The sequence below is a fragment of the Oryx dammah genome, unplaced genomic scaffold (genome assembly GCF_014754425.2).
Source record: "Oryx dammah isolate SB20612 unplaced genomic scaffold, SCBI_Odam_1.1 HiC_scaffold_25, whole genome shotgun sequence".
NCBI lineage: Eukaryota > Metazoa > Chordata > Mammalia > Artiodactyla > Bovidae > Oryx > Oryx dammah.
In genome coordinates, this window is record NW_024070209.1 from 25,480,681 (window position 1) to 25,493,304 (window position 12,624).

At 38.6% G+C, this 12,624-nt stretch overlaps 1 protein-coding gene across 3 annotated transcripts in view; it reads right to left on the reverse strand.

The window, feature by feature from the left end:
- THADA (THADA armadillo repeat containing) overlaps positions 1 to 12,624 on the reverse strand; it is a 328,900-nt gene that overhangs the window by 290,411 nt on the left and 25,865 nt on the right. For all 3 annotated transcript variants that reach the window (XM_040224708.1, XM_040224707.1, XM_040224709.1), the window contains 2 exons: positions 11,372 to 11,495; positions 2,388 to 2,539 (listed from right to left, as the gene is read on the reverse strand). In XM_040224708.1, the coding sequence (XP_040080642.1) occupies positions 2,388 to 2,539; positions 11,372 to 11,495 (276 nt within the window). The remainder of the gene's footprint in view (positions 1 to 2,387; positions 2,540 to 11,371; positions 11,496 to 12,624) is intronic.

Genomic DNA, 12,624 nt, shown 5'->3' on the forward strand with positions numbered 1-12,624 from the left:
GATAGGGAAAGACAGGAAAGCTGGGCAGGCTACAATTCATGGGGTCGCAAAAAGTCAGATACGACTTAGCAACTGAACAACAACAATGAAAATACAAACTCATCAGGCTGTTCCTGGCAAAGCTCCACATATATGTGTGAAAAGTGAAGTGATAAGATCAACCTCAGAAATTCTGCATCAGCTCCACAACTGTATCTCATCTAAATATCCACTCACACAGCCTGTCCTCAAGAAGACAGAACAAAGGGCAGTTCACTGTAATGACACACGGAAGGGCATGGGGCTGAGGACAGAAGACATGGATCCTAGTCTCAGCTCCACGGTTAATAAGTCGTCTGTTTCACCACTCAGGGTTTTGTTGCTCAATAATATTCAATCTACTAAAATTATCTCATAACTGTTTACTATAAGGGGAAAAGTCATCATAAATATAATTTTGAATTTGATCATAGATATACCAATATTTAATAATGTCTTCAAATATCAGGTAATAGATTCAAATATAGCTTACTTTCACTTAAATTCTTTGCTGTTTCATGCTTAATTTTTTATGACCTAAAATACTGAAAGACATTGGTCAGAAGCTCAAATCTAAATAAACATTAGAAAGAAATCAATCAAGCATCTAAATCATTTTTTGTAACTGACAATAAGTCCCTAAACTGCCTAACTAGCCAATTAGTAAGAAACAAAATAAATAGCCTTTGGAATTTAAAACAGCACCTTTGTTCTTTCATTTCAGGACAGTCAAAACACAACAAAAAGACTTTGGATATGTAGCTCCAAAAGAAAGAAGTGCAAGAGACTAGGTGAGTAGTAAAGTCATATATTTGAAAGATATGTCATCAAAATATGAATATGCAGGTCCTTAGAGAGATTAGGCCAGCATCCAAACAACGTTTTCAAGTTAACTATATTAAAAAGTTAATTATACACTACATAGGTTCTACTCAAAGACTTTGAAAGTATAATGCATAATTAATATTTTAAAGTCTCAAATGCCTATTCTTAGGACCAGTTTACTAATACACAAGCCAGACCAAATACATAACCACTAGAATCCTAGAGCAAGCCATATGTCCTAAGTTTCCTGAATTCTATAGTTTGTGTCTCTATACCATGCACGTTTGTCAAAATAGTTACACAGTTCAGGTGAGAACCAGGTATTTCATATAGGTACCATAATATATACCTTTCCTCACTTCAGGTACTCTCAAAATAGTCAAGAATGAGGCATAGTTATACATATGATACAAAGCTTCAGTGTGATGAAAGGTAAGAGGCAAGGGTTGGTAGAAGGAGACAGAGAAAGAGAAAGCATCTTCTTTAAAAACTCATAAAGTACAAAAATGAGCAGCCTAAGCATTGAAGAAGCTTCTGTTCATCAAGACCCCTGAAAGACCACCAGGACAGGCAAACACTAGAGAGCAACTCTCAATTTGAAGCCAAATCAGAAGAGATGTCTGCGATTTGCAATGTCCTCCAGAAGCAGTGGAAACACCTTGGGCTCTCTGACATGTGCTCCTACAGAATCCCACTGCACCTACAAGAGCCTAATAGCTGGAGCCCAGACCATGGCTCAGCTGCTACCCCATGAAGGCTCCCATGGCCTCTACAGAGCTCCCACAGGAGCCACAGAAAAGCTCTAGAGCCAGGCACCCCACGGCTACTGATGACTTCCCTGCCCAAGATTAAGTCTCAAAGGTAGCGTCAAATACCTGGGCTATTGGGTCCCCTAAAGACCCATTCCCAAGCTGTGCCTTCATTCCTGAGCCCATCTTTGATTTTCACCCCGAGGTAGGACGAGCAAGGCATGAGGAAAAGCATGGGGGCTGCAGCAGAACGCCCAGGGAGAGAATTGTTGTTAACCTCAAGTACTCTGAGTTTCAGTCTCAGTTTAGCTATTGCTTGTTGGAACATCAGAAACATGTTCTCTACCTCACTTACACGCACTTCCCAGTCCACGAAGCAGAGAGATTATCTCAAAAAAAAATCAAGTTACTGTAAGTGATGTGTTTTGATCGAATATTAACAGGTCCAGGGGAACTGGGGCAACCACAGTTTACTGAAATCTATCAATAATCTTGTAAACAATAAAACCTACTGCTTCCTACACTTCCCTTTTTATCAAAACAAGTTTTTTAAAAAGCAAAGCTCACTGATCTGGATTTTCTTTCTCTTACAACATTTCCTCCTGCCCCACTACCCATCTCTACCTTCGCTATCCCATCACCTGCAACTGGAGAGGTAATGATAACTGAAACAAAAGATGCAAGAAGGCAGAAGCAAAGAACCTGGACAATCCACAGACTGCTTTATCTGCTGCTAAGATAGAAATTTTTCATGCATACATCACATTTACACTTACAGAAGAAAAGTCCAAATACCTGAAATTGTACAAATGTTTTTGGTAACTTCATTAGAAGATCAAATGCTAAAATTTTCACTTCTTCAAAAGTGCCAGTTAAACATTCCATTAGTGTTTGGAAACGACCAACATCAATATCATGACTCAGCTGATACACTGTTTGGACTCTACCTAAAAATTAAAAAAACAAAATTTTTTTTTAAGTGAACAGTAAGAAAAGGAAATCAACATTTTGAAGTTATTTAGCCAAATTAACAGAAAATTAGTATAAAAAGAACTCACACCTTATACTTCACTCACAATAGCATAAAAAATATTTTCAGTAATTTACAAAATGATAAAATAATAAGTATTACAATTCTACAAACAGAGAAGACATATTTTTTTAAATAACCATTTTTAAAAACTGAAGAACAGTTCATTTACAATCTTCTGCTGGTTTCAGGTGTGCACCAAAGTGACTGTTACATACGTACTTGTTTTAGATTCTTTTCCATTATAGTTATTAAAAGATATGTGCTACACAGAAGGTCCTTGTTGGTTATCCACTTGATATATAATAGTGTGTATATGTTAATCCCAAACTAGTAATTTACCTCCCCCATCCCCACCCCATGAGCCCCTTTGGTAACTGTAAGTTTACCAAAGGGGTTCATGTCTATGAGTCTGTTTTGTAAATAAATTCATCTGTATCATTTTTTAAGAATTCCACATGTAAGTCATGTCATACATTTGTCTTTCTCTGCCTGACTTCACTTAATATGATAACGTCTAGGTCCATCCATGCTGCTGCAAATGACATTCTTTCTGATGGCTGAGTAGTATTCCACTGTGTGTGTGTGTGTGTGTGTGTGTGCTCAGTAGTATTCCACTCTGTGTGTGTGTGTGTGTGTGTGTGTGTGTGTTTACACATCATTTTTATTCATTCATTGATGGGCATTTAAGCTGTTTCCATATCTTACTACTGTAAACAGTGCTGCTGTGAACATGCACATATCTTTTTGAATTAAAGTTTTCATCTTTTCAGATATATGCCCAGGAATGGGATTGCAGGATCATATGGTAACTCTGTTCTTAGTTTTTTAAGGAACTTCTTACTGTTCTCTGGGCTTCTCTGGTGGTTCAGCAGTAAAGAATCTGTGTGCAAAAAGTGAAAGTCGCTCAGTCGTGTCTGACTCTTTGCAACCCCACGGAGTAAACACGCCTAGAATTCTCTAGGCCAGGGTACTGGTATGGGTAGCCTTTCCCTTCTCCAGGGGATCTTCCCAACCCAGGGATCGAACCCAGGTCTCCCATATTGCAGGCAGATTCTTTACCAACTGAGCCACAAAGAAAGCCCAAGAATACTGGAGTGGGTAGCCTATCCCTTCTCCAGGGGAGCTTCCCAACCAAGGAATTGAACCGGGGTCTCCTGCATTGCAGGTGGATTCTTTACCAACTGAGCTATGAAGGAAGCCCTACAATGCAGGTGACCCGGGTGTAATCCCTGGATCGGGAAATCCTCTAGAGGAGGGCATGGCAACCCACTCCAGTATTCTTGCCTGGAGAATCCCCATGGACAGAGGAGCCTGGTGGGCTACATTCCATGGAATCACAAAGAGTTGGACTTTAATCCATTTTGAATTGCTTTTGTATATGGCATTAGAGAATGTTCTAGTTTTATGTTTACATGTAGCTGTCCCAATTTTCCCAGCACCACTTATTAAAGAGAATGTCTTTTCTCCAACATATATTCTTGCTTCCTCTCTTGTAAATTAACTGACTGTAAGTGCATGCGTTTACTTCTTTTTATTCTGCTCTATTGATCTATATGTCTGTTTTTTTGACAGTACCACATTGTTTTCATGACTAGCTTTGTAGTAGTCTGATGTCAGGGAGTGTTATTCTTCCTCAAGATTGCTTTGGCTATTTGGGGTCTTACATGTTTTCATTCAAATTTTAAAATTTTTGTTCCAGTACTATGAAAAATGCCACTGGTAATTTGATAGGCATTGCATTAAATCTGTAGGGTAGTATGGTCATTCCAACAATATTGATTCTTCCAATCCAAGAACATGGTATATCTTTCCATTAGTCTGTAACATCTTCAGTTTCTTTCGTCGTGTCTTATACAGTTTTCAGAGTAGGTCTTTGGCTTACTTAGGTAGGTTTATCCCCAGGTATTTCACTCCTTTTGATGCAATGATATACGGGACTGTTTCTGTAATTTCTCTTTCTGATATTTCATTATTAGTGTATAGAAATGCAACAGGTTTCTCTACATTAGTTTTGTATCCAGCAGCTTTACCAAACTCATTACTGACTTCTAGTAGTTTTCAGGTAGCATCTTTAGGATTTCCTATGTATAACATCATGTCATCTGCAAATAGTGACAGTCTTAGTTCTTCTCCTATTTGGATTCCTTTTACATCTTTTTCTTTTTCTGACTGCCATGGCTAGGATTTCCAAAACTATGTTGAATAAAAGTGGTGAGAGTGGGCATCCTTCTCTTGTTTCTGATCTCAGAGGCAATGCTTCATGCATTTCACCACTGAGTATGGTGCTGGCTGTGCATCTGTCTCATGTGGCCTGTATTATGTAGAGACATGCTCCCTTGCTGCCTACTTTCTGAGGGGTTTTTATTGAAAGTTTTATCATAAAAACAAAATGGGGAGAAAAGACCTACAAAAACAAATCCAAAACAATTAATAAAATGACAAAACGAACATACATACTGGTAATTATCTTCATCTAAATGCTTCAACCAAAAGACATAAACCGGCTGAATGGATACAAAAACAGAACCCAGATAGATGCTGCCTACAAGAGACTCGTACAGATCCAGAGACACATAAAGACTGAAAATGAGGGGATAGAAAAGGTATTCCATGCAAAAGGAAATCAAAAGAAAGACTGAGCAGCAATACTAGCATCAGACAAATAGACTTTAAAATATAGACTGTTATAAGAAACAAAGAATGACACTAAATGATGATCAAAGGGTCAATGCAAGAAGGAGATTTAACAGTTATAAATATATGCTGCTGCTAAGTCACTTCAGTCGTGTCCAACTCTGTGCAACCCCATAGACGGCAGCCCACCAAGCTCCACTGTCCCTGGGATTCTCCAGGCAAGAACACTGGAGTGGGTTGCCATTTCCTTCTCCAATGCATGAAAGCGAAAAGTGAAAGTGAAGTCGCTCAGTCTTGTCTGACTCTTAGAGACCCCATGGACTGCAGCTCACCAGGCTCCTCCATCCATGGGATTTTCCAGGCAAGAGTACTGGAGTGGGGTGCCATTGCCTTCTCCGTATAAATATATATGCACCCAATATAGAAGCATCTTGAAATATAAGGCAAATGCTAACATAGAAGGAGAAACTGACAGTAACACAACAACAATGGAAGACTTTACCATCCCACTTACATCAACAGCAGACCGTCCAGACAGAATCAGGAAGGAAACACAGGCTTTAAATGATACATTAGACCAGATGTTCTTAACTGTTATTTAAAGAGCATTCTCTCTAAAAGAAGCAGAATACACATTTTTTTCAAGTGCACATGGAACATTCTCCAGGATAAATCATGTACTGGACCGTAAAGCAAGCCTCAGTAAATTTAAGAAAACTGAAATTGTATCAAGCATCTTTTCTGACCACAATATTATGAGGCTAGAAATCAACTATTAGAAAAAACCTGCAAAATTCAAACACATGGAGGCTAAACCATATGATATTAAACGACCAACGGCTCACTCAGGAAATCAAAGAGGAAATCAAAAAAGTACCTAGGGACAAACGAAAGGAAATAAATACTTTTTAAAATTTGTTTAAACCTATTTTATTCTCTTTCAAAAAGTTATATATTTCATAAAAGATAACTAAGTTATTTTTCAACTAACCAAGTACAAATAATTTAAGAATCCATCTTTTTAAAAAACCCTTCATAAGCCTTCTTATCCTAGAATCCAAAGTCCTACCATGCTTTAGGTGAACAGACACAGAATAATCAAAATAATGACATATCTTAATAGCATTCCTGGGCATCAACAATAAAGAAGGAATCTTTTTGCCATTCAGGTAACAAGTTCAATTCATCTACAAAGTGAGAAAAAAATCAGGCTGGCTTCATTCTTTGCCACAGGCATGTGTAGTGACAGAAGATAGTGGAATAATGCTAACTAAATCCTCAGGGAAAAGAGGAGTAATGAAAATCTATGTATCAAAATCCTATTCCAGTATCAAGTATCAGTTCAGTTCAGTTCAGTCGCTCAGTCGTGTCCGACTCTGCAACCCCCTGAATCGCAGCACGCCAGGCCTCCCTGTCCATCACCAACTCCCGGAATTTACCCAAACTCATGTCCATCGAGTCAGTGATGCCATCCAGCCATCTCATCCTCTGTCGTCCCCTTCTCCTCCTGCCTCCAATCCCTCCCAGCATCAGGATCTTTTCCAATGAGTCAACTCTTCGCATGAGGCGGCCAAAGTATTGGAGTTTCAGCTTCAGCATCAGTCCTTCCAATGAACACCCAGGACTGATCTCCTTTAGGATGGACTAGATGGATCTCTTTGCAGTCCAAGGGACTCTCAAGAGTCTTCTCCAACACCACAGTTCAAAAGCATCAATTCTTTGGCACTCAGCTTTCTTCACAGTCCAACTCTCACATCCATACATGACCACTAGAAAAACCATAGCCTTGACTAGATGGACCTTTGTTGGCAAAATAATGTCTCTGCTTTTGAATATGCTATCTAGGTTGTTCATAACTTTCCTTCCAAGGAGTAAGTATCTTTTAATTTCATGGCTGCAATCACCATCTGCAGTGATTTTGGAGCCCCCAAAAAACAAAAGTCTGACACTGTTTCCACTATTTCCCCATCTATTTCCCATGAAGTGATGGGACCAGATGCCATGATCTTTGTTTTCTGAATGTTGAGCTTTAAGCCAACTTTTTACTCTCCTCCATCACTTTCACCAAGAGGCTTTTTAGTTCCTCTTCACTTTCTGCCGTAAGGGTGGTGTCATCTGCATATCTGAGGTCATTGATATTTCTCCCGGCAATCTTGATTCCAGCTTGTGCTTCTTCCAGCCCATTTTAACTAATGTCAAATCATAATCTTTGTATAAAATGATACAAAAACCTACATTAATATTTTTGAGATACAGATGAAGAATGAATTTACATTTCCCACCCTGTATTTTTCAGTCATGCTTCTTTTCTTTCTTTTTTGTAAATATTTATTTATTTGGCTATGTTGGATCTTTGTTGCAGTATACAGGCTTAGTTGCCCTTGGGCATGTGGGATCTCAGTTCCCCAACTGGGGATCAAACCCTTGTACTTTACATTGGAAGGTGAACTCTTAACCTCTGGACCATCAAGGAAGCCCCTCGTCATGTTTCTTTAGCCTCCTTCACAGTTAGTGGGTACAGTATGGTTTGCTCTGTTGGCATTACCTCTCAGCTCTTTAACACCATTACTGTGCTATCGGTCACTGTCTAACTATATGTGATTCATTCATTACAAACGTGACACAGGTTTTTCACTTTTAAAGTACATTTGAATATGTTAATTAAAATTAAAAGCTTCTGCACAACAAGGGAAAATATAAGCAAAGTGAAAAGAGAGCCTTCCGAATGGCAGAAAATAATAGCAAATGAAGCAACTGACAAACAACTAATCTCAAAAATATACAAGCAACTCCTGCAGCTCAATTCCAGAAAAATAAACAACCCAATCAAAAAATGGGCCAAAGAACTAAATAGACATTTCTCCAAAGAAGACATACGGATGGCTAACAAACACATGAAAAGATGCTCAACATCACTCATTATTAGAGAAATGCAAATCAAAACCACAGTGAGGTACCACTTCACACCAGTCAGAATGTCTGTGACCCAAAAATCTGCAAGCAATAAATGCTGGAGAGGGTGTGGAGAGAAGGGAACCCTCCTACACTGTTGGTGGGAATGCAAACTAGTACAGCCACTATGGAGAACAGTGTGGAGATTCCTTAAAAAATTGCAAATAGAACTGCCTTATGACCCAGCAATCCCACTGCTGGGCATACACACGGAGGAAACCAGAATTGAAAGAGACACATGTACCCCAACGTTCATCGCAGCACTGTTTATAATAGCCAGGACATGGAAACAACCTAGATGTCCATCAGTAGATGAATGGATAAGAAAGCTGTGGTACATATACACAATGGAGTATTACTCAGCCGTTAAAAAGAATACATTTGAATCAGTTCTGATGAGATGGATGAAACTGGAGCCGATTATACAGAGTGAAGTAAGCCAGAAAGAAAAACATCAATACAGTATACTAACACATATATATGGAATTTAGAAAGATGGCAATGATGACCCTGTATGCAGGACAGCAAAAAAGACACAGATGTGTATAGCAGACTTTTGGACTCAGAGGGAGAGGGAGAGGGTGAGATGATTTTGGAGAATGGCATTGAAACATGTATAATATCAAGAATCAAACTGCCAGTCTATGTCCGATGCAGGATATGGCACGCTTGGGGCTGGTACGCGGGGATGACCCAGAGAGATGTTGTGGGGAGGGGGGTGGAAGGGGGGTTCATGTTTGGGAATGCATGTACACCCATGGTGGATTCATGTCAATGTATGGCAAAACCAATACAGAATTGTAAAGTAAAATAAAAAATAAAATAATAATAATAATAATAAAATAAAAATATATGTATTAAAAAAATAAAAATAAAACAAAAAAACAAAAAAAAATAAATAAAGTACATTTGAATATGTTAGACTATTCTCTCAATTGAAAAATTAGCAGTATAATTTAGCCTAGATATTTCCCATATACCTAGGTATAACTATAAATACAGTAGATGTACAGAAAACTTCTTGGTAAATGGATAATCAATCATTCTCAGGTAAAACTTCATTTCTAAATTCAGTTGTAGAGCCACTGAAATTCCATAAACTGATGGGTACCCCTGACTTTGTTTATGGATCCTGACTTTATTTGTGGATGTCATAACAAATCACCATGACCTTGGTGGCTTAAAGCCACAGAAATCTATTTTCTCACAGTTCTGGAAGCTGGAAGTCTAAAATCAAGGTGTCCATAGGGCCATGATCACTCTCAAGGCTCTAAGGGAGAATTTATTGCTTGTCTCTTGCAGTTTCTGGTGGCTGCCAGCGTTCCCCAGCTCACAGCCCCAGCACTCCAATCTCCACCTCCGCTGTCACAACGACTCCTTCTTTTCTGTCACATTTCCCTCCGCCTCTCTCTTACAATACCACTTGCAATGGCATTAAAGCCCATCCAGATAATCCAAGATTATCTCGATTTAAGATCTTTAATCGTATCTACAAAAATCCCTTTTCTAAGTAAGGTTCACATTCTCATGAATTCTAAGGATTTGGTGTGGGTCTCTTTCGGAGGTCATTTTTCAGTTTACTACACTTGGCTTAACCAAGAGATCAAATTTATCATCATGAATAATGGGACAAACCAACATTATGCATCTCCTGTTATCGTGCCTTGAGAAACACACTACACCACCTATGCATTTTCCTGACAAAAATACACAACCTGAATCAAGTCATAAGAAAACAATAAAACAGCCCAAACCGAAATACATTCTTCCAAAATGTTAATGTCATGAAATAAGAACATTTCCAAACTGAAAGAGCACAACAATGAATTGCACTGTGTGATTTTGGATTAGTTCCTGGATTGTGGGGGAAAAAAAAATTTCTATAAAAAGCCACTTATTAGGACCACTGGTACAATCTGAATAAGAACTGTATATTAGATAACAGCATCATATCAACATTAATTCTGGAATTTGGTCATTGTGTTATAGTTAGAAAATTTAAAGAACAGTGAGGTAAAGCAAATTTGACAAAATAGCAACTTATGAATCTGAGTAGACAGTACATGGCTGAACTATTCTTAAAACTTTGCTGTTAATTCCAACTTTTTCAAAACAAAAACTTGAAAGAAATGGGTTTTCTTCAAATGAAGCAAGCTATATTAACAGCAAATTAACTGTCTCCCTGCCAAATAATTATACTTTGTCTAAAAATTTAAACAGAAAAAAAAAATCCATCTATAGCATCTGGTCCTTTGGCCATTCCCTCCAAAAGAGCAGGACCTTTTCCTGTTTGTCTACAGTCATGGAAGACCGTGCACAAACAAGAAATCATCATTAAAACACAGACACACTTGTTTATGGGGATAAAAGGAATCATCTCTTGTCAAAATGAAAATGAAACAACTCGAAGAGGGAAGTTAAATATTCATCTTCTTGAGTACTTCACAGTAGGAGAAACAAAGGGTACGATTAAACCAGAATGCGTGGAAATGACATCCTTATGTTGACTTTTCAAAACCAGATTGAGATGAATGAAACAGATAGCATATAAGGAGAACCACATTTTAACCATAGAGACTCACTGAGGAATGTTATACATAAAAGGAACTATTATTATTTTAATTGCTTAAGATAACAGATTGGGCACTATCCTAAAACAGCAACACATAAGTTAATGGGATGACGTTAGCAACTCTTCTCATAATAAGCATAATCCATGAAAACTGCAGTTTCAGGTCTGCAAATAACAATCACTAAAAAGTTTCTCTCCTGTATGCCCTTTACTGGCAAACTGAATTATCTCCAAATAAGAATTATATAATGAGACTTGTTGTTTAGTTGCTAAGTCGTGTCTGATCCTTTTGCGACCCCATGGACTGTAACCCACTAGGCTCCTCTGTCCATGGGATTTCCCAGGCAAGAATATTGAAGCAGGTTCCTTCTCCAGGGGATCTTTTCAACCTAGGGATCAAATCTGCATCTCCTGCATTGGCAGGCAGATTCGTACCACTGAGCCACCAGGGAAGCCCCTTAATGAGACTAACACCTCCCATAAGAATCTAAACAAAAGACAACCAACCTGAAACTTCAAGTAAAGCAAAATGTTGACAAAGTATGCTTTGCAAGAAAACACTTTCCCCAAACACAACTGAACACTTACCTTCTGGCACAGGAAAAACTTCAGCTATTGAGCCTAAAATGGTTAAAGCTGAAAATCTAGTTGGGTAGGAAGAGCCAGGAAACAATGCTTCAAAAAGACTATTGCAAATGGATGACATGAAATTCTAAAAAAAAAAAAAATTACAGTAAACATAATTGTGCTAACTCACAATAGGTGGGGAAACAATGGAAACACTGGCATACTTTATTTTGGGGGGCTCCAAAATCACTGCAGATGGTGACTGCAGCCATGAAATTAAAAGACGCTTACTCCTTGGAAGGAAAGTTATGACCAACCTAGATAGCATATTAAAAAGCAGAGGCGTTACTTTGCCAACAAAGGTCTGTCTAGTCAAGGCTATGGTTTTTCCAGTGGTCATGTATGGATGTGAGAGTTGGACTGTGAAGAAAGCTGAGTGCCGAGGAATTGATGCTTTTGAACTGTGGTGTTGGAGAAGACTTGAGAGTCCCTTGGACGGCAAGGAGATCCAACCAGTCCATCCTAAAGGAGATCAGTCCTGGGTGTTCATTGGAAGGACTGATGCTGAAGCTGAAACTCCAATACTTTGGCCACCTGACAGCAAAGAACTGACTTATTTGAAAAGACCCTGATGCTGGGAAAGATTGAAGGTGGGAGAAGAAGGGGAAGACAGAGGATGGGATGGCTGGATGGCATCACCAACTCAATGGACATGAGTTTGGGTAAACTCCAGGAGTTGGTGATGGACAGGGAGGCCTGGCGTGCTGCAATCCATGGGGTTGCAGAGTCTGACACGACTGAGCGACTGAACTGAACTGAACAACAGGTTATCTTCAAAGTACCACTAGTATCATTCTACAGGGTGAATTTTTTTTTCTGCTTTAGAGAGAAAAAAATTTTTTAAGCAATACTAGATGTTCACTTTGCTGGACAATTCAGATTGGCACCCTTGACCATGGGCTCATGACTTCAATGAATCCTATCTTTATGGAGTTAACAAGAAGTACAGAAGAAAACGGAAACATTCATTAAAAAGATATGCGTACTCCCACAGTCACTGCAGCACTGTTTACAATAGCCATGACACAGAAACAACCAAAGTATCTATGGATGGATAAACCGATAAGTCAGTCAGACAGAAAAAGACAAATGGTCTCACTGTATATAGAATAAGAATACATTAATTTTAAAAAGCAAAACAAAAAAAACAAGCAATACAGAGAACAGATTGCGAGATGCCAAAGGTGGAGGGGGGAGGCATTGAAAAAATGGTA